Source organism: Ostrinia furnacalis, unplaced genomic scaffold, assembly GCF_004193835.3.
Source record: "Ostrinia furnacalis isolate ACB-3 unplaced genomic scaffold, ASM419383v2 OfSCF2419, whole genome shotgun sequence".
Taxonomy (NCBI): domain Eukaryota; kingdom Metazoa; phylum Arthropoda; class Insecta; order Lepidoptera; family Crambidae; genus Ostrinia; species Ostrinia furnacalis.
Genome location: NW_021132658.1, coordinates 298996 through 319278, shown reverse-complemented (window position 1 = coordinate 319278; position 20283 = coordinate 298996). Strand labels below are relative to the sequence as shown.

At 37.9% G+C, this 20283-nt stretch overlaps 2 protein-coding genes across 2 annotated transcripts in view; one reads left to right on the top strand and one right to left on the bottom strand.

Moving 5' to 3' along the window:
* Positions 1–201: 201 nt before the first annotated feature.
* LOC114355528 (acyl-CoA Delta(11) desaturase-like) lies at positions 202–4759 on the top strand. The gene is made up of 6 exons (XM_028308416.1): positions 202–420; positions 957–1087; positions 1960–2165; positions 3096–3278; positions 3745–3931; positions 4382–4759. The coding sequence occupies exons 1-6, from the start codon at positions 204–206 to the stop codon at positions 4589–4591; spliced, it is 1134 nt and encodes a 377-aa protein (XP_028164217.1). The 5' UTR covers positions 202–203; the 3' UTR covers positions 4592–4759.
* A 5589-nt stretch (positions 4760–10348) lies between these two features.
* Positions 10349–20283, bottom strand: part of Sol1 (CUB domain-containing protein Sol1) — a 276393-nt gene continuing 266458 nt past the window's right edge. Inside the window, exons 9-10 of the mRNA XM_028308406.1 lie at positions 11675–11797; positions 10349–10428 (exon numbers count right to left, since the gene is read on the bottom strand). Of these exons, the coding sequence (XP_028164207.1) occupies positions 10349–10428; positions 11675–11797 (203 nt within the window). The remainder of the gene's footprint in view (positions 10429–11674; positions 11798–20283) is intronic.

Genomic DNA, 20283 nt, shown 5'->3' with positions numbered 1-20283 from the left:
TTTTTTCCGTTCACGGTACAAATGTATCGAAAGGATGACGTCGCGTAGGTAGGACACATCTCTAATGTCATTTGCATACGTAGGCACCCAAGGTAGGTACATACATATTTACAACAACAATAGGTACATTTTAATTTAGCTGCATACGTACGAGTATAAATACTCAATCAACGGCATTTTCAAAGAGTTAGTCATCTTTCAACATGACGAACGAAGTTTTCGAAAATGTTAACTCTCAATTAATTAATGAAAAGGCTGAATCAACTGAAATAGTAGAAAAGTTTATCGGAACAAATCTTAATTATAAACATAAGATTAATTGGTCTATTACTAGACGTTTGGTGATAATTCATATCTTGGCATTATGGGGTCTTTTAAAGATTTTGAAAGGAGAAGTTTATTCAGCGACTATTTATTGGAGTAAGTAACTTTTAATATTTATCTTTTGGATTTACTTTAGCATTTTATACAGCAGATTAGCAAGTCAAAACAGCTTTGCTTGTCTGTTTATCTAATACGTTTTTTACGATTATACTTACAGCTAAACTGATTTACTTTATTTTGGCAGATTATTATTTAGAGATTTAACTTCAGAAAAATACTTTAAATTAATTAGAGTCGCAATGAAACTTGAAGGCACAGCAAAATATTTGAAAATGACGATAAGACTTTATAAGGGACTAGCTTTCCGCCCGCGGCTTCTCCCGCGTGGAATTTTGTCTGTCACAGAAAAACTTTATCGCGCGCGTCCCTGTTTCAAAAACCGGGATAAAAACTATCCTATGTTCTTTCCCGGGACTCAAACTATCTCTATGCCAAATTTCATCAAAATCGGTTGCGAGGTTTAAGCGGGAAAGCGTAACAGACAGACAGACAGACAGAGTTACTTTCGCATTTATAATATTATTTATAGTTGGGAAGTTGGGATATAATTTCTTAATTTTGTATCTTTTCAGCTTTTTCTATCGCACATCTGAGTTACATTGGAAGCTCTATTGGTGTTCATAGATATTACGCCCATAGATCGTTCAAAGCTACGCCACTTCTTGAAATTATATTAATAGTGTTTCAGACCATTTCTGGACAAGTAAGTAAAACTCTGCGGCATCTTATGCAAAGATCAGGCGATTTTATCAATAAAATTTTAACAAAATTGTAACAATTTTAATCATGTACTTTCACCACCTTCCGGGGTTGCACTTTATGAAGGTTAGTTCGATATGCAGTCAACTGTACCCTAAAAGGTTGTGTTGCCCAGTCGATGAAGCATCAGTGTTGCCAGTCAGGTCTTGTCAGAAATTACCAGAAATATAAAAAAATGTATCCTTTTTGAATAAAAAGTAACCTTATACTGTGCGGAGCGAAAATGAATACAATTAATTGATCATCAATCTCTCAATCTATCTTTTACCTAAATTCGAAATGTTGACCATTCCATGAAGACCGAAAAGTGACCGGTCGTATAAAAACGTTTTCTGGATTTGCGTTTTCATTTTTTTTAACAAACAATAAATCAAATTAATGTTTAAATGCAGTTTATGACATAATTTTTAAATTGTCACTATTAATATTTTTTACTGAATAACCTGTAAATATTAAATCTACAATTTCTGAAAAATCACCTAAAAGTAACCTTTTCATTAGTGTAACCTAAAAGTAACCAAAGCAGTTCAAAAGTAACCTAAAAGGTTACAAAAGTAACCTTCTGGCAACACTGTGAAGCATATGATGTCGTGCCCTGCGTGCCACAACAACGCCACTCTTGTAGCGGAGTTTTGGGCTGACACTGTATAGGTTTGTTGTAGACATGACAAGAAAAAGAAGTCCTAGATTTACTTTTTTAAATTTACAATTCGACATATCTTCTTGTAACGAGAATTTGATAAGTTAACTGAAAGAAGCTTGTTAGTTGCATTTGCTCTTAAGGTTTTCTTCGTTTATTTTTTGTCTCGTTTCCAGGATACGGTCTTCAGATGGGCTACGGACCACAGGCTCCATCATCGGTATGCGGACACCGACGCCGATCCTCACAATGTGAAACGTGGATTTTTCTTCTGCTACTTCGGATGGTTGTGCGTTAAGAGGAACAAATATGTGATGGAACTTGGGAGAAAAGTCAATACGAGCGACCTTATGGCAAATAAGTTCGTGATGTTTCAAAAAAGGTTTGTAAAAATAATTAATTTTCCGTAATCCACTCTAGCGAAGCAAATAATAGTTAGGAATTATTTTGTGTTGAGTGGATTCACACACAATAGATAGAAATTACTACTTATTTGCGCCTGTTGGCGTTGGAGCTTAGTCTACTTTTTGTACCTTTCATCATCATCATCATCATCATGTCAGCCATAGGACGTCCACTGCTGAACATAGGCCTCCCCTAATGCTTTCCACGTTGATCGATTGGTAGCGGCCTGCATCCAGCTCTTCCCTGCTACCTTCACGATGTCGTCGGTCCATCTTTGTACCTTTACTAAAATTAATTGCTTTTTAAGAAAAAAGCGGACTCTTTTCTTGTGTAAAGCTTGGTTTTTCGCAACGCTTCCTACTTTTTTTTAAACTTATTGCTTTACAGAAAAATGATATTTTTAAGTTACTGTATTACTTACGCCCGTATTCACAAACGATGCTTGCTTAAGTGAAGCAGCAAATCGAACGCACAGCGTTGAATAGAGCTCTGTGATTGGTTCGTGTGTCCACGCGCAATGTGAGACCTCATAGTAATGTTTGGGAATACGGGCGTTAGTATCAAAGAGAGAGAGAGCATCTGGTAATATATCCGGTTCTAAACGTAAAGGAAGTAAAACATTTGAACTCGTAAATTAATGCGTATCGTTTTTCGCACCAGAGGGCTGAGTGTGAGTTTTCATTAAACGCGCTCACTAGTGAGAGCGCGTCAAAGAATAACATTTAATGTATGTCGGATTGTACAGCGCCCCTAGCGGGAAACGTTAAAAAACTTTTTCATAAATTTTTAAACGTGCTCACTATAGTGAGCGCGTTTGATGTAAACTCACGCTCAGCTCACAGTTGGCTCCGCTAAAAAGAAAGGTCCTACTCATTACGGTGAGAGATACTATTTTTTTTTATTTCAGATACTATTTACCCTTATTATTGTTAGTCAATGCTAGTATAGCCTGGGTCCCGGTACGTTATTTCGACGAGTCGTGGTGGAACTCCGTGCTGGTGGCTTCCTTCTTCCGATACGCGTTTCAAATACATTTCACGGGGCTAGTGGTTGCTTTAAGCCACTCTATTGGAACAAGACCTTATAATAAGTGAGTACAGTCAAAAGTATTTTTATCTTGGCTATTTTCTGTTTTAGAAATTATTGTTATCTAACGCTGAGTTGCACCAGCTAACTTTAACTTTGACAAACGTCAACAATCTGTCAAACTCCATAGTGTACGTAAAGCACGGTTAAAATGAGGTGGTGCAACTCAGCCTAAATATTACAGCAATAAAATTAACCTACTTACATAAATCACTAGAATCACTGATATTTCCAAAAGTTCAGTTTATTACTCCAAAGTACACCTACCTTTTTTGTGGCCCAAATTGTGTCGTCTCTTTTTTGTATTTCTTTGTTTTCTTGCTAATGTTCTGTGTGGTGTACATACATTATAGACGAGAAGTACATCAGAATATCTTTTTTTTACCAAATTCGCCCCTATTTTAAGTGCATTAGATGCCACAGTGTTTACCTTGATGTGCTGTCGGATGTACAATATTTTTTTTTTTCAGAAATCTCCAGGCAATAGACTCGTGGCCATTGACCATTCTGTCTTGGGGTGACGGAGGCCATAACTTCCATCACGTCTTTCCGTGGGATTACAAAAGTGCAGAAGGACACAACATAATTTCCCTTGTTATTTGGACTTTTGAAAAGCTCGGATTGGCCTCAGATTTGAAAACGGTCCCAAAAGAAACGGTAAGAAAAAATAACAATTTGATTTTTTTATTGTTGTTCTTTTGTTTGTACGTAATCCGAATAAAAAAAAATCCTGCCGATATTTTGACAAAAATCTTAACATCGAACTCCTGCTGTTCTTCTGATTAATTTCGTTGCGGGTCCAATGATAGTTTAACTTACCCCCGGGACAAACTTGACCTTCACTGGTTGGGTTTTTATTGGCGGTCGGCTTTAGATCCTGGCTGTACAAGAGTTGCAGTATAGGAACGAGAGCCTCGCGAAGCCCACACTCGGCCTCGTCGGCACGCGCACCGACGATCGCCAAACGGCGAACGGGTACCTTCTGTAATCGCCACTCTGCCCGGCGAAGCTGGAAAAGCTCTTCAGGCTACCAGCAAAAAAAGGAACGAGAGGTGGAAATAGTCCCGTTGACGACATTTTGGATTATTGCATTATTTACGTTTTCAGGTAAAAAATATTATCAAAATGGTTGGAGACGGAACACATCCCAGCTTTGGGACTGAAGAGGGCAAGTCTCTCGTCACAGCGGTAGGTCCAGTACACCCCTTGAATCCCACCTACAGAAACATTAAGGACCCTGAAATAATCCTACGAGTGGTTGGATCGAAGACTGTATTCGGCGAAGACCTCGTGAGAGAAGAGAGAAATGTTGGCTGAACTATTTAATTCGCTAGATTAATGTTTATATGCCTATATTTCTTATTGTGCATGGTTTAGATTAAGTTGTGGATGCCTATACAAAAACGTTTATTCTATATTGTATAGATAACAATAGTAGACGGACAAACCGGCTAGAGGTTTTAAGACACTATTTAATAAAAAATGTAACGGTTAAATATAGGTATGTAATAAATACTTAAATAAATAAAAATGTGTCGTTTCAATTTCATATTTCTTTTGTCTTTTTTTTTAACGCTGTAAGATAATATAATAATCATTATGGAGTTAATCCACTACTTACGGGACACCCTGTAGCACGAACACTAACGCCTATCAAAGTGTAGTGTGAACACCCCCTTGCCCTTAGCCTTTGAAATACTTACGCACTGTTCAGTTAGTCGAGCTACTCATTTGTACACTACGGTACATCGGGTTACGGAAGTTAAATAAGTTAAGTATAAGTTCTTGCAACTCACGAAGTTGTGTGTGTACGTGTACATGCACATAACTATAGTGTTGTGTCTATCATAACTTTTGAAAAAAAAAACGAACAGTAGAGAGCCACCACACATGTAAAGCTCACTCGCAAATACCCATAGTAGGTACACATTTAAAATACTTAACCTACAACCATTTTATTTCAATTTATCATCTCCACAGCAGAATAAAAAAATACGTATAATGAACTTCAACTAAAATGATAGTTCGTTCCTAAAATAGGTATCACGAGAATGCAATTTTGTTAGTTTCATATTCATAGAAAGTGACAATTTAACTTGCGGGGAGCAACGACACTGACACTGATGCAGTTTGTGTTTTTCATTGGGTTAATCATCTAATAGGTAAATTATGATAGACTTTGAGTAAATTTTTAATCTGCAAATATGCAGTGCACTGATACTAAACATTTGCAGAATCTGTGAGCTATCCGTTATGTTACTGTTTATTATTTTTGTATTGAACCAGGGTTTATTGTAAGAGTACTTTTATCTGAGGATAGAATTATGAAAAAATTCGTCACTAATTTTTAATTTACCATAAGTTATCTAGAGCGAATATTTTACACTAGCTGTGCCCCGCAGTGTTAACCGTGACACGTAGCCTATGTATTAATCCAGGGTGTCTGCTAACTCCATATTAAATTTCATTAAAATCGCTCCAGCCGTTTAGACGTGAAGAAGTAACAAACAATATTATTATGTACTCACACACTTACGCCTTTATAAGATTAGTGAATTTATGGATCCAGCGACTGGGACCGCGGTCCCAGTTATTTGCGGTGCCAGTAGCTGGTAACCTCGTGATTACTTTCTTGGAAAAATACATTAATAAAACACAAGGTCGATGTAGACCAAGTTCCCTCGAATCGTAAATAAATCGAGCACGGAATGTAGCAGTATGAAAAATGATCACAAACCAGTGTCGCAGTTAAATATTCAGAAGTCAGTGTTTTGCTGGAACACCTAGGTCTACAAATCCTTGGCCCGTATATTCGCTGTGAAAATAACGGTGTGCACAAACTAGGGTTGGCACTGCTTTGTAACTTTAAAAGTAACCTACATTCTTGCACATTTTTCTTTCACCTTTCGGTTCGAGCTTGAGGTCACAGGTGTTTCGGTTTTTAAGGTAATCTTTTTTGTTTTGTTTTTATGTCAATTTATTTTTACGGTTACTTTACATAATGTTATGTTGCGATCAATGCTGAACTGGTGATAGAGATATGGGTACCCCACACGGGTAATCATCTCTATCACGAGTTTTCTTCCCGATAACTTATTACAAACTCGTCATTATATTTAAATGATGACGAGTAAACATCTTTTAATTTATTTTTTAATTGTAGAAATAAAAAAACATGTTCAAAAATTATTTTTTCTTTTCTTAGCTTAGATATTAATTTTCAATGTTCTAAGTTTCCCTGATACTACTTAATTTTTGTTTTTTTTTCCGTGTTTTATGCGTTTTCCAACTCGTCAATTATGTATTTAGTCGGTGTAATGAAAATATAATTGGAATAGTTGATTTTATTAAGAATTTGAATTGGTAATTAGGTATTTTATCATTGTCTGCGGTGGTAAAGTTTTAATTAATATGCGTGCAACATATTAGCGAGCGTAGGTGCAATTTAATGTCAGTTGTTAGAAAATTAACAGCACTTAACGACTTTCTACGGGGACTTTCGCGAAACTCCCATTTGGTGGTTGCATTGTTGCATCACTTGTTTTATTAGGGTTAACAAGAATTTAAATGATTATTTTATAATTAAAGGAATACGCTGGTCTCGTTAGAAACCAGAACGTTTTAGTATAACATCATAATATTATTGTTTGTTCTGGCTATAAAATATCTAGCGTACTTATTTGCATATTATCTCGCATGGAAAATACTACCGCCTTGACTTATATGCCCTTAACATTTTTACTAAGAGAAATAACAATTACGGGAAGTTGACTTTTACATGGCTCACGTCATCGTTATTAAAATTGACTAAGATAACACTGTATTAAACAAGAGCCTAAGTAGGGATTCTATTTTGTAGCAGTAGTAAGAAGGAGTAACGCAAGGCAATCTGGCTCTACTTTTTTATCATCATACTTTATTTTATTTTATAATTTTCTTTATTAGGAAAACATACAGCTTATATTATGATACAGGTAGAATAAAAATAATAAGTCTTACACAAATACCTAACAAACACTTAGAGAAGCAAAGCAGTTTAATTCCTTAAATGGTTTGCCTATTGAATAATTATCAAAATAAGTAGGCATGATTAATCGCATCTTTACCTACGAGAGTGTGATTGAGGTCAAAACTTGTCTCCCGCAGTTCTAGAACTATTAAAATAAGGGTCAAATTAAATTTATCATAGCATTGCTAACCCTAGCCAGTCCGCCCGCACCGCAACGCATCGTCCGGCGCGGGTCGTTTGATCATTTATTTAGCCGGTTGTTTTATTCCCCGTCACCCGCCCGGGATGCATTTAACAGCGTCACTGCAACTTGCAAACGGGGAAATTGCTTTATTTATTAACTTTGTAACGTTTTTCGTGCATTTTGCTCGATGTTCAGGTGTCGAAGTTTGTTTGGGGTGTTAGGCAAATACAGAATCCCTTGTAGGTAGGTATATTTTAATACGACAAAATGTTTTAGTGAAGTAAGTTCTAAATAAAAGAAAATGACCATCATCAGATTATTTAGCCTCCACTGCAGGAGTATAACCGCATCCTGGTACTTCTCCAGACGGGGTGCAATTAGTGTTATAGCTCGAGTGAGTACTGTCTTCGGTAGCATCAGTTGCCCAACATTGCGTGCGTGCGTCATATTGTTCTGTGGCTCGACTTTCGCCTGACGCGACAGGCCAAATAAAAAGCCTAACAAAAGCCGGACAGGCCGGACAAGACAATATTTGGCCGGACAAGACCGTAAAAAGCCAAACATGTCCGGCTAAAGCCGGACGCCTGGCAACCCTAAGTGGGAGGCCTGTCCACACTATGTCTTCTGGCCCATGGTCACGTGGTCCAATTTACAACAGGCAAATTGAGGATTTGGCCTACACTTCTTGTTGGCGCTTCTCGGGTCCTCGGGCTTCATCGACATCGATCGGCCATCATCGTCTCCGCGCGAGGCGCCGGCACACTCCGTACTTGCCCGACGCCCACTCAGCCTCTCGACCGTCACCGGTGTCAGACGCGGCCCTCCCACGTAGGCGCGAACTAGCGNAACTAGCGATATATATTTTACAATATTATACCTATGAAATACAGTCCGCCTTTAATTTATATATCTGAAGTCTAGTAAGACCCTAACACTTCTCACGCTAACGAGATGGGATGAATATGTAAGTCGCCTGTCATGACATCCACCGTGGTGATTTTATTCTACTCCTGAATCACACGGCTAGAAGACGAATATGATAACATGTTTGTTCGTTATGAGATGCATAACGTATTTTATTTAATTAGGTCAAAGGCTAAACTGGGGCAACCCTATCACAATATGGAGGGAAGTGGTGACAATAGTGCAGGAAATTGAATTCCAGGGCGGGAGAGATAGTAGGAAAAAGAAAATAATTGTGAAATTTTCATAATTACTTTCATTAATACCACACATTTTTACTTTAAATTGCTTTATTATACTCGTAAGATGAGCTAGAAGACGTAGTGAGGGCAGAACTCCCACTAGGTGGACCGACGATCTGGTTAAGGTCGCGGGAGGTGCCTGGATGCGGGCGGCGCGGGAGCGGTCTTTGTGGAAATCCTTGGATTCGTCTTTCGATTGAAACGAATGAACAAACGAACGAACTCTTAAGAGTTATCATATCAGTTTTAGGTAAGTATAAATTATAATTTATGTAAGTCCGGAGGCCTATGTTCAGCAGTGGACGTCCTATGGCTGACATGATGATGATGATGATGAAGTCCGTATAATAGAGTCCGTAAAAATATTTCAAATTCTTAAGAGAATCTTCTAAAGCTTGTAGAAAAATTTAAAAGAAAACTAAAACTAACTGGATAAGAGAAGAGAGTTTTTTCCTGTAATACCCTATAGGTAGGACTTGTAGCGCTGACCTAGTTATAAGTTTTAAGTAGCAAACTTTAAAGTGCGGAGGTGTGAAGTTACGACAAAAGATAATAAGTTGCAAAGAAAAAAGCTTTGAAACGATTATGATAGTTTTTTACTATCGATAGGTGTCTAAACTGATCCATTTTCAGCACACAAAAACGTATTTCAATGTTATGTTAGTAGTAGTCTATGATAATAGTAGAGGCTTAACATAAAACATTAGTCAATGAATGAATAAACAAGTATAGTAAAGGCACCTATTGTAGTTTTCTGAATAAAATATAAGCAAGTAGACAGCCACACAGGTAACGAGAACATTATTATTTTTTGATCCTTGCATATTTTCAGATGATGATAGAACAAAGCGTATCTAGTTCATTTGATATTTCAAACACCGATGACAAAAGAAAATACGACAAAGTGTAATAATGCACTCCCATCTTCGCTGGAACAACTCTACTATATTATTCTCTGTGTCAATTTTAAAAAGTACTTTGTTGAAGTAATAAAAAAACTTATGCATAAAATAGGCAAATGTCTTTTAGTTGAGCCCGAATTCGTTTCAAATAAATCATCTCTGTTTTCTTATCTTTTTATTAGAGAAGCTAAAGTTTCCCGATTTGGGGAAATCTTGTTTTCCCTTTTTAACTTAATGGGGGTCGGCGTTGGAGTATTTTGATTGTAAATTGAAAAGATCGGATCGTGTTTCAATACGTTTTTAGATCAAATTGAATCTCTTGTAAAGACTTCTTAATCCTGGAACTTTTTAACTGAGAGTAGGTACCTACTCGGTATCGTGAGGGTTGGTTTTAAATTCACATTAATTAATTATGTTCAGTGGGCGATAGTAAATAGAATGATTTTACACTAATTGGAGTGGCGTAGAGATTTACTATCATTTTAAGCCTATCCCACGTAGGTATTTCAGTTAAAAGTCGCTTTTCATTGAGTACGGTAGGTATACTTCTTACGATCATAGAAATATTTTTAAATAGGTAGGCCATTTTAACAACCATAAGTAAATTGAAATTCGACGATCTTGTTGACGAATGAACAAATTAATTTCCTTGTAGTCAAAGGAGTAGTGTACGCCGTATCAACATTACTTTCACGTGAAATATCAAGTAGGTACTTCCTCTGGAATCGCAGTACCTAATTGGAACATACATAAACATCAATATCATTTATCTATTCACTTACTTGTGGCGCTGACTTCAGGCCCAAGGGACTCGAACGCTTTTCCGAAGCTCAATTTCAACAGACGATCTGAATCTGAAACAAAGTACAGAATAACGCCATCTGTTGGTAGTCACAAAATTCACGGAGGAATCTGACTAGCGACTCACGTAGTTCATTGAGAAAAATGTAGATGGCGCTAAATTGATTTTGCTAGTGCTAGCGCCTAGGTGAAAGATGAGTTTGCTTCTTCCGTGAGTTCAAAGTGAACAGACTAGATGGCGTTGATAATATTTTCATATCATTTTGTATTTTTCGAAGCAAATATTTATCTAACTAAGGTATTTTCTCACACATTTTGTCATGAATGTATAGCTTTGTAATTTACCAGAGTCAAATAACAATCTTGCAGGATCTGAGGTACTTATTCAAAATTCAAATGCATTTTCCGGAGAGCAATAAAGCTAGGCGGTATTAAGTAAGTGACATTGTGGGAACAAGATAGGCATCTAGTGCCATACGAAATAAGCGCCAGCCTAACATCTGGAAGGCGGCCAACGATTCTATTCATACCTTGTTGGCTGCGAGGCAAATTTAACTGGATCGCCGCATTTATAACCAAGCGTCCAAAAAGAGCTCGGGCAATTTTATTTGGGGAAAATCATAATTCTTGGCCGCGACAAATTGATTTGAATAAAGCAGCACGCATACGGATATTTTGTTAGTGTTTATTCGTATTTCTGAACAGAAGCTCTAGTTAGACAATGAAAACGCATATTCTGATGCTTCTTACATTCTCAGGGTTGAGACTTGTCTTATGATCTGGATTGCAAACCTTTTTTTACGAGAGGAATAATGGGAATAACACGACAAAACAACTCGTTGGGCGCCACTTTCCTGCAAAACAAAGTGGCGCCCAACGAGTTGTTGTGTTATTCCCATGAAGAGCGACATAACATCTATTTCACTACTTTACTAAACTGGAATTCATGAAAAGGAAGATTGGCAGACAGGTTCCTATAGCTACTAATTGGATTAAGTCATCATATTTTAAGTACATATTTTTGAATCTTTTTGTCCCTGTTGATCATCCACTTACCTACCCCCTTATTATTAAAAGTTACACCCCATTTGAACTCTGACTTAAGTTGTCAATTAGTATGGAAATGTAATTTTAATCCAGAGTTCATCCTAGGTGTAACTTTTAATTAATAAGGGGGTTAGAGTGCGAGTTACAGGTTATCATATTCATTTCAGGGAGTAGTCTTAATGAAACGAATGAGATTCATTTGCTAAGATCACCTCAAGTTAAACCTCTAATTAAAAAGATAATTAAGCAAACCAGCAGCTGTTGAGTCTGGAGGCGGCTGGAAGTGGAACGTGGCTGCAAACCCCTGCCCTGCTGTGGCGGAGTTAGCCGTGAACTGTAGCAGCAGTGCTGGGCCCGTCGACAGCACTTCGTACCCTGAAACGAAAATATGGTATCAATAAAAGCTCGTGAAAATCAAGTACATTTGAGGCTAATGGATTTTGTAAATGTTATGAACTGACGTATAGCGAGAAGATTTTGACGCAGAGATTTAAATGCCTCAGTTATTAGACTACTCGTATATTAGATTGATTGCTGTTCTAAGTATTGGGAAGGTGGTTCAAGTTTATTAGACGACCATCTGCCATATTGGACTAGGTAGGTACCTATACCTACGAGTATTATCAATGCCAGCGGTTGCAGCTTTGATTCCGCATTCTTATAGGTAGGTAAGTTTTTTTGTATTCGTTGTTTGGTATCGTTTGTGGCGCAGGCTTTAAATTGGTTTTTACATTACTTAATTTTTCTCTTAATTCAACTGGAAAGGCTAGCTAGGTACTAAAAATGGCTATTTAGGTACTTAGAAAATTAGGTCTATTTCTGCATCAATTACTTCTCCAAATGGATCGAAATTACCTTCTGTCTCAATAAGACCCAGTTCCCGCACCCATCGGTAAATGTATCAAAAATGAAATACAATATCCAAAGGTTCCGTATACCGCCGGATTTCCTTGTTCGACACATCCTCATTGCGAATTCAGTCTATCAAAGAAGCCCGCCAAAATACGAGCGCGGTGTTTCCTAAAGGTGTAAAGTGTCCATGAGTTTTGTAGTTCTAAAGGATTTCCATATCTTGAAGGGTAAGTTAGGATACTTGAAATTGTTATTTGCAGAAAGTTGATGAATGCGCAATGCACATCAATAGTGCCATTGGAAATTCTTCAATAGTGAAGATAATATTAACAGTGTCAAGTTCACTAAGCACTCAATTCGGAGCTTTAAACCCAGTCATTAAGATAATTCTTGAACGTAACCTAGGAACATAAACTCGTGGCGAATTTTGATTTTTGTGTGTTTGTAGGTAGGTATACCTATATTTATTTTATGTAACCGCATTCGTTAAAATTTTCATATTTGATTAGAAATATGTACCTCCATTGCCTATTTACTGCATTATTTCACGCTAATAATGGAAAACCACTGTTTGTTTGAATGTACTAATTATTACCTAAACAATCGCTAATGAGGTTCATTGGTTTCAAATTTCAATTATGATATCATCGTAGGTAAACAAATTAAAGCTTTAAATAACAAGTCAAAATATCATTTACGACGTTGTTCGTTCGTTTCAGCCGAAAGACGTCCACTGCTGGACAAAGGCTTCCCCCAAGGATTTCCACGAAGACCGATCCTGCGACGCTTGCATCCAGGCACCTACCGCGACCTTCACCAGATCGTCGGCCCACCTAGTGGGAGGCCTGCCCACGCTACGTCTTCCGGCTCGTGGTCACCACTCAAGAACTTTCCTGCCCCAGCGGCCATCAGCTCTACGAGCTATGTGCCCCGCCCACTGCCACTTTATTTTAGCGATTCTGCGGGCTATGTCAGTCACTCTGGTTCTCCTACGAATCTCCTCATTTCTGATTCGATCACGTAGGGAAACACCGAGCATAGCACGAAAAAGGAATATTCTAGATTATTTACGTTTAGTAGTTTACAAATGAGTCTCAGAAAATCAGAGCTGTATGATTTTCTAAGTATTTGTCTACTATAATGTCGCTCATCATCATTCTAGTATGCACGTACCTAATTATGTGGTTTTAGAAGAAAGCTGGACAGCTTTGTTCTAAAACCACATAATTAGGTCCACTGATTCTGATTTTCTATCTGGTAGGGCAAAAAAAGAATGAGACATGTATAGGCTCCTTAAGAGCATTTGACGATTTGCAAGAACTAATTTAATTAGTCTAAACAAATAAAGATAATTTTGATTTGATTTTGATTTTTAACGCTTTTATCAATAGAAAAGTAAAGGAACTTAGTCATGTTATTCTAGTCTACTTTTAAACTGGGTTAAGTTTTTAGGGTACTATAGAGTAGGTATGGGAATGTCTCAGTACCTCCATGAACCTAAGTCACCCCATAAAAATAGGCATGTGTGGTATCCTTAGTGTCAGCAACGGATGTTTAAGATACCTACACCCTAAACGTGCTCTGAATAACGTCTATTTTCCGATGTAGGCCATAACGTGATAGCTGCCATTTTTATCTAAATATTAGAGTGGTATTATCATGCCCTTTAGTCCCATAAGAAGCTCATGAGCTTTAAGGGTAGGAAGTAAGGATGTTCTAAAGATAGCTTATCTTATTGTTTTGTTCTAAATATACAACTAATTTTGAAGTCGAATAACTGATAACTAGACCAGTTATTACCAGTTTGTATAATAAGCTAATTGATGCAAAGGTTAAATAATTATTTTGGTTATAATTTGGTGCATTATTAATGAACCACACACAATAGGTAATTGATAGCAAAGCAGTAGCAAGTTCAAATTACACCAAACAATCTACTTTTCAATACATTTACGAGTAAATGAGCTTAGTAGCTTAAAATGAGGTTTGTGTTGTATAATTATATTTTCTAATGAAACTAAGATAAGATCCTTCTTAGGCTTCATATTATAAACTTACCTAATTGGAAAAAACTTTGGACTATTTGGTAGCAAACTTTAACCTTCTTGTGTATAGGTCTATCGATTTATTACTATACAAATTATACACTGGTAGATAATGTTATCTGCAATAGTTATTTGTAAATAGGAACACACTGGAACATTTACTGCGCGTGACCTTTACGATGCATCTTGCAATCGATAAAAACAATCCTTGAACTCTACGGTTATCAAAAGTGCATGGCATGCACAGTTGGCTACTTTATTTGCAATTATAGCACTTAATAAATATAAATACTAAAGATTTTTACGTACAGTCAACGTTAAATAGTAAATAACACCCAAAATGATCAAAAAGTTGACAACACAACCTTAATTCAGACGTGTTGCGTACTTTTTGGCTACTTTGGGGACGAACTATTTTTTTTTATCCACAACGAGGAAGCTCTTGGCCTGTATCTCACCTTATGGTAAGTGACGATCAGGCCGAAGGTGGAAGCGAGCTTCATCCGGAATCCTCAACCACGGAGGAACTGGCTATCTTACCTCTAACTGCCGGAACACAACAATGCTGTTAACATTGTTGTTATGGCGACAGACTTAGGTAAGATGGTGGTAGTTAGCCAGGTGGACTTAGAACAAGCCCTACCACCAACCAAACCGAACAGAAAAATCTGCCCCCATTGGGAATCGAACCCGGAACCTCTGCGTCTGAAGCAGGTGGTCTTACCACTAGACCACAGAGGCGGTTAATTTGATGCTGACTGTACTTACCAAGTTGCCGATTCATACTGTGGATTGACCACTAACGCTGAAATTGATAAAAAAAAATTTATTTTTAAATGTTATATACCTAGTTCCAGATAATAAACACTTTTACACTAAAGCATTACTGAAAACCTGGATATTAGGTATTGCGAATGGAGCTAGCAATCCCGGCTTGCCGCAACTAGAGCATGGAGTAGGGTTGTCAACGTTTTCGTTCGTTCGTTTAAGCCAAATTACCTTTACTGCTGGACAAAGGCCTACTGCAAGGATTTCCATGACCGGTCCTGCGCTGCCCTCTTCCAAATAATCATCGCGTTACCTTAATTAGCAACCTAAATATGAAATAGTACCTACCTACTTAGTGTGTAAAAAAGTTATTGCTCAGTTGAAAATATAATAAACAGTATTGAAGGACAACGTCTCCAAAACACTTCTTGTAAGCTTTGAAAACCCAAACAGATTCTAAAGTCTTCTTTTTTACATTTTGTTGACCCTAGCATCAAAGCTACTTTAACCTGTCATTACTCATTCAAAAAGATGTAAAGGTAGATACAGACGTAGGGGAAGGTGACGAGGGAAGTTTCGTTACGGTTAAGATTTAACTTCTTATGGTGGCCATTGTTTTTCCTTGCGATATCGGTTTAAAATGTGCTATCCCATTTTATTTTCTATTTATTTACCCTATATTTGTACGATAGGGTCAAAAATGCTGACAGAAAATACACAGGTCATGATTAAGCCGAATGAGGCCCTTTAATTTGAACTTCACACAACAGTAGCTCTACTGATTGACCCCTGTTTGTATTGTTTTGAAAGGTTATAGTTTCCTTGTTCTGTTTTTCTCTTTGATTTATTTTAGAGAACGTTTGTTGCGGCCGCAACGGGCGCCTCCTTGGCTGCGCGCACTGGCCAGCAAGAATATTTTTATTTTTTTCGTTTTTTCTTATGTCAATATTTTTCATCAAATGTCACTCGATCCTCTCGAATTTCTCGAATTACATCAACGAGCCAATACAAATTTTATTGTTTCAATACGTAATAAATAAAACGTACATGTTTTTTGGCCTACACGAGCCGGATACCTTTCGCCTGTTCGGGAACACATAATTGGACACGGATGCCAATACTTTCGAACTGGAGAAGAAGCGATACCCAGCGACCTCGATACACGTAATTTCTGAAGACGTCAACGTCGTGTCTTCAGAAACCCGGCCTTCGCAGCAACGAAACGCGACGGACGGGCCTCGTACACGTAACGTACCGACTATCATTCATTTCTCATTATCATAATCGTATTATTTTTCTCGTATTTTTAATAATTTCATCATGCCCGCGAAATTAAGCGAACTCGTGAGTAAGCGCGGCGTAATTAAAGCCAAACTCANAATGTGTACATATGTCCATTGTAAATAATTACGGGTTGTACATATGTATGTATATAAAACATGGTGGAGAGCGCAATAGCGCCACATAAAAGATGTCCTCGTGGTCAAAAGATGGGTCCGCAACCGTGGACAAACTGGGCATAGGCGGAAATCGGGTCAAGGCCTCGCTACACCGGTACTTCCTCTATGCTCAGAGAGATGGACATTCGTGGTTATTTTAGTGGGTAGGCCCCGCCCTTCTGGCGGGAGAGCCCCACATAACCCGTCGCCATGACCACAGCGGCGGGTATGCAATTTTATGCATTTTTTCCACGTAAAAAAAAAAAAAAAAAGGTGCGGGTAATGTTGGACGAATTTTTCATGTAATTTTTTGCGGTATACGGTCATATTTTCTTCTAGATCTGTAACTAACTGACTAAATGGCCCCCACCTGGCGTCATGGGTCGTATAGACCGGACTGAGGGGCAACATTGGCGTCTGCCAGCTCAGGGGTGTAGAGAGGTGTGCTGCGCTTTCTCCGAAGTTACTCGCGGCGTTATGCCCTTTAACACTTCCACCCCTGGAGCATATAGCTCTAGCGACTCCACTCTGGCCGGTCGGTTAAGGCAAGTTATTATTATTATTATTATTATTATTATTATTATTATTATTATTATTATTATTATTATTATTATTATTATTATTATTATTATTATTANGTTCAGGAGAGTGCCAGGAAGAGGTGCAGCAACCGCAGTTAAGGAACGGCTGGGACGAACAAGGATAAGCGAATCAAACTCGTGAGCCTTGTTAGGGTTACACTGGTTAAGGCGACCCTTTACAAGGCTTGGAAGCATGTGGGTATCAAGCCATTGGACGTGGAGAGGGTCATTAATTATACGTATATTTTCTACTTTGCCGAACTTTAGCGCTAGAACGATTTGTCCAAAACATATGAATTTGATCTTATTCAATGCAGGATTAAGTGCCCTTTAACCGTCATGAAGACCACTTTTCGATAGGGTAAGTCCTTTACGCGGTATAACCAGAAAACCGAAAAAACGCCCCTTTCGGGGGCCCCCACCACTTAAGCACAACTCCGTCGAAGTCGAAAACTTAGGAGAGTCTTAATGGGCAACCAATGAAGCCATTAAAGCAAACAAATCTTTTTTACGAATTATTTCCGATTTAATCAATTTTTGTGTTTAATTCTACTGGCCTATTGCCCTTTGTTCCCAATTTACATAGTAACAGTAACATCTGAATGTTTTCTACCATGAAACCATAAACCAAAATGATATGCACATAACTCAGTAATATTAATCGTTTCTTAAGTTGTTTGTGTATTTATCACCGCGAACTCGTAATGAGGGGCCTGTGGTTGACCTGCGGTTTGGGATTAAGGGCGTGTTAATTACCTACACTTAATGCAAACTATTAATGTGATATACATAAGGTGTTTACTAATCTTATGCCTAATAAAACTGAAGACTACATAATGACAAGGATTTGTGTTTCTCCTTACATAAATATAATTGGTAACTGGAGAGTATTGAATTTGTTCCGTTTCTTCTCAGCTCATATACGAGTAGGTTCGTATGTTTGTCTTGAAATGCTAGATGTAGAGCCGCTAAGCATTAGGACACGTGTAAAGTGCCCCTTATGTAAGACTACCTTTCTAATTTAGGTTAATAACGTCAAAAAAAAATATTCGTAAAGGTAAGTAGTGTTGGTCAAAATTGAACAAAGATTTATTTTTATTTGCGTTTTAAAAGGGTTTAATTATATCCTCCTATACAAAGTACCATTCATCATCATCATCATTTCAGCCACAGGACGTCCACTGCTGAACATAGGCCTCCCCCAATGATTTCCACATCGCCCGGTTGTTAGCGGCCTGCATCCAGCGCCTTCCTGCTACCTTTATGAGAAGTGCCATTCGTGGAGTTTTCATTCCGAATCAAATTCATGAGGCAAGTTAATACATACAAAAAAAAAACCAAAGATACATACCCCCCCCCCCCCCATTTCCCGTTTTGGAATGGATGGAGTTCGATATTATACTTCCACCTCCTATATCTTTCTGATTAATTCGTTGCGGGTATCAAGACAGTTAGCTCTCCCCTGGGACTATTAACCTTTACTTTCATTGACTGTAGATCCTGCCTTGTGGTAACGAGAGGTGGGAATAGCCTTGTTATGGCTTATTAAACATAAATGTTGTAGTTCCATGCCCCTGAACAAGTAAATTGGTTATCGATTCCAATTTGATTGCTACAACTTGACCTTAATAGGATTTATACTACGAGATTAACTCCAGTAAATTACTAATCTGGACTTTGTCTCAAAAATAAAATTAACTACTAATTTAAGAAGCATCCCTACTAAATCATGAATAAATAAAAAGACATTTTGAGAGAGAAGAGACGTAACCGATTAAGGTTTGGTAAAGGTTGCTGAAAAGGGCTAAGCTTAGCCGCAGACTTACAGACTTTTTGTCGGCCAATAGTTGGGTCGGGCTGTTAATCAGTATGGACATGTATGAAAGTGTGCACATTGGTATCGGTCGACTCTTCATATAATTAGAATCGGGCCCAACTATCGGCCGACTAAAAGTCCACACTGCTTTCTGCGGGGAGTCTAAGATGTGACGTATCAAGTCAAAAAAATGTTTAAAAATTCCAAGCCAAGTGCATCCACAGCTTAACCGCATGCAATATGGTCTCAAACGGAAGACATTAAACTTCCTTCAAAGTTCGTTTTATTGCCGAATCATTTTAATGAACTCTAGTAATTATGCAAGAATTACACACATCGTACGGAAATTTAGCGTTTCATAAAGCACTGGGAAATCTGGAGCGCTTAGTTTTAAAGTTTTAAACATTTGATCGTTTAACGGACTTTATCGAAATGGTACCTAACAAAAGTTTGGTTATGACGATAGCACAAGCTAAGCACTATGGCATCTAGTGTGGTTATAATAGGTGCGATTTTGCAATAAAAGTGTTTAATCTCATGACTCTACAAAGTTGGTTTTGATTGCATCTCTACCTAGCCATTCTCCGAGCCTTTTGAACTACTTCATAGCCAGATTTAGTAGCTGACTTCAAAACGGAATAAAAACATTTTGAAGCTGGCTACGAAGTGATCAAAAGGGGTCTCCGAGTAAAAGTAATTTTATCATTACATCTACTGATTCTGATTTCAGTAGTTTAGGATTTGTTTGTGTTGCGGCCGCAACGGCGGCCTCCTTGGCTGCGCGCACTGGCCAGCAAGAATATTTACTTTTTTTCGTTTTTCCTTCTGTCAATATTTTTCATCTCAAATGTCACTCGATTCTCTCGAATTTCTCGAATTACATCAACGAGCCAATACAAATTTTATTGTTTCAATATGTAGAATAATAACCTACATGTTTTTTGGCCTACACGAGCCGGATACCTTTCGCCTGTTCGGGAACACATAATTAGACACGGATGCCAATACTTTCGAACTGGAGAAGAAGCGATACCCAGCGACCTCGATACACGTAATTTCTGAAGACTTCTCGTCGTGTCTTCAGAAACCCGGCCTTCGCAGCAACGAAACGCGACGGACGGGCCTCGTACACGTAACGTACCGACTATCACTCATTTTTCATACATAATCGTGTTATTTTTCTCGTATTTTTTTATAATTTCATCATGCCCGCGAAATTAAGCGAACTCGTGAGTAAGCGCGGCGTAATTAAAGCCAAACTCACACGATTCTATAACAAAGTAAAGGACGAATCTTGCATCGTCGAGTCAGATGTGAAAACAATTCAATTTCAATTCGATTCTCTAAAAGACCTTTATGA

Excerpts from the sequence above, each read along its gene's own strand:
- LOC114355528 (XM_028308416.1), top strand. The coding sequence starts at position 204 with ATGACGAACGAAGTTTTCGAAAATGTTAACTCTCAATTAATTAATGAA. Across the intron at positions 421-956 it reads TTCAGCGACTATTTATTGGA|CTTTTTCTATCGCACATCTG; the intron begins GTAAGTAACTTT and ends GTATCTTTTCAG. Across the intron at positions 2,166-3,095 it reads TTCGTGATGTTTCAAAAAAG|ATACTATTTACCCTTATTAT; the intron begins GTTTGTAAAAAT and ends TTTTTATTTCAG.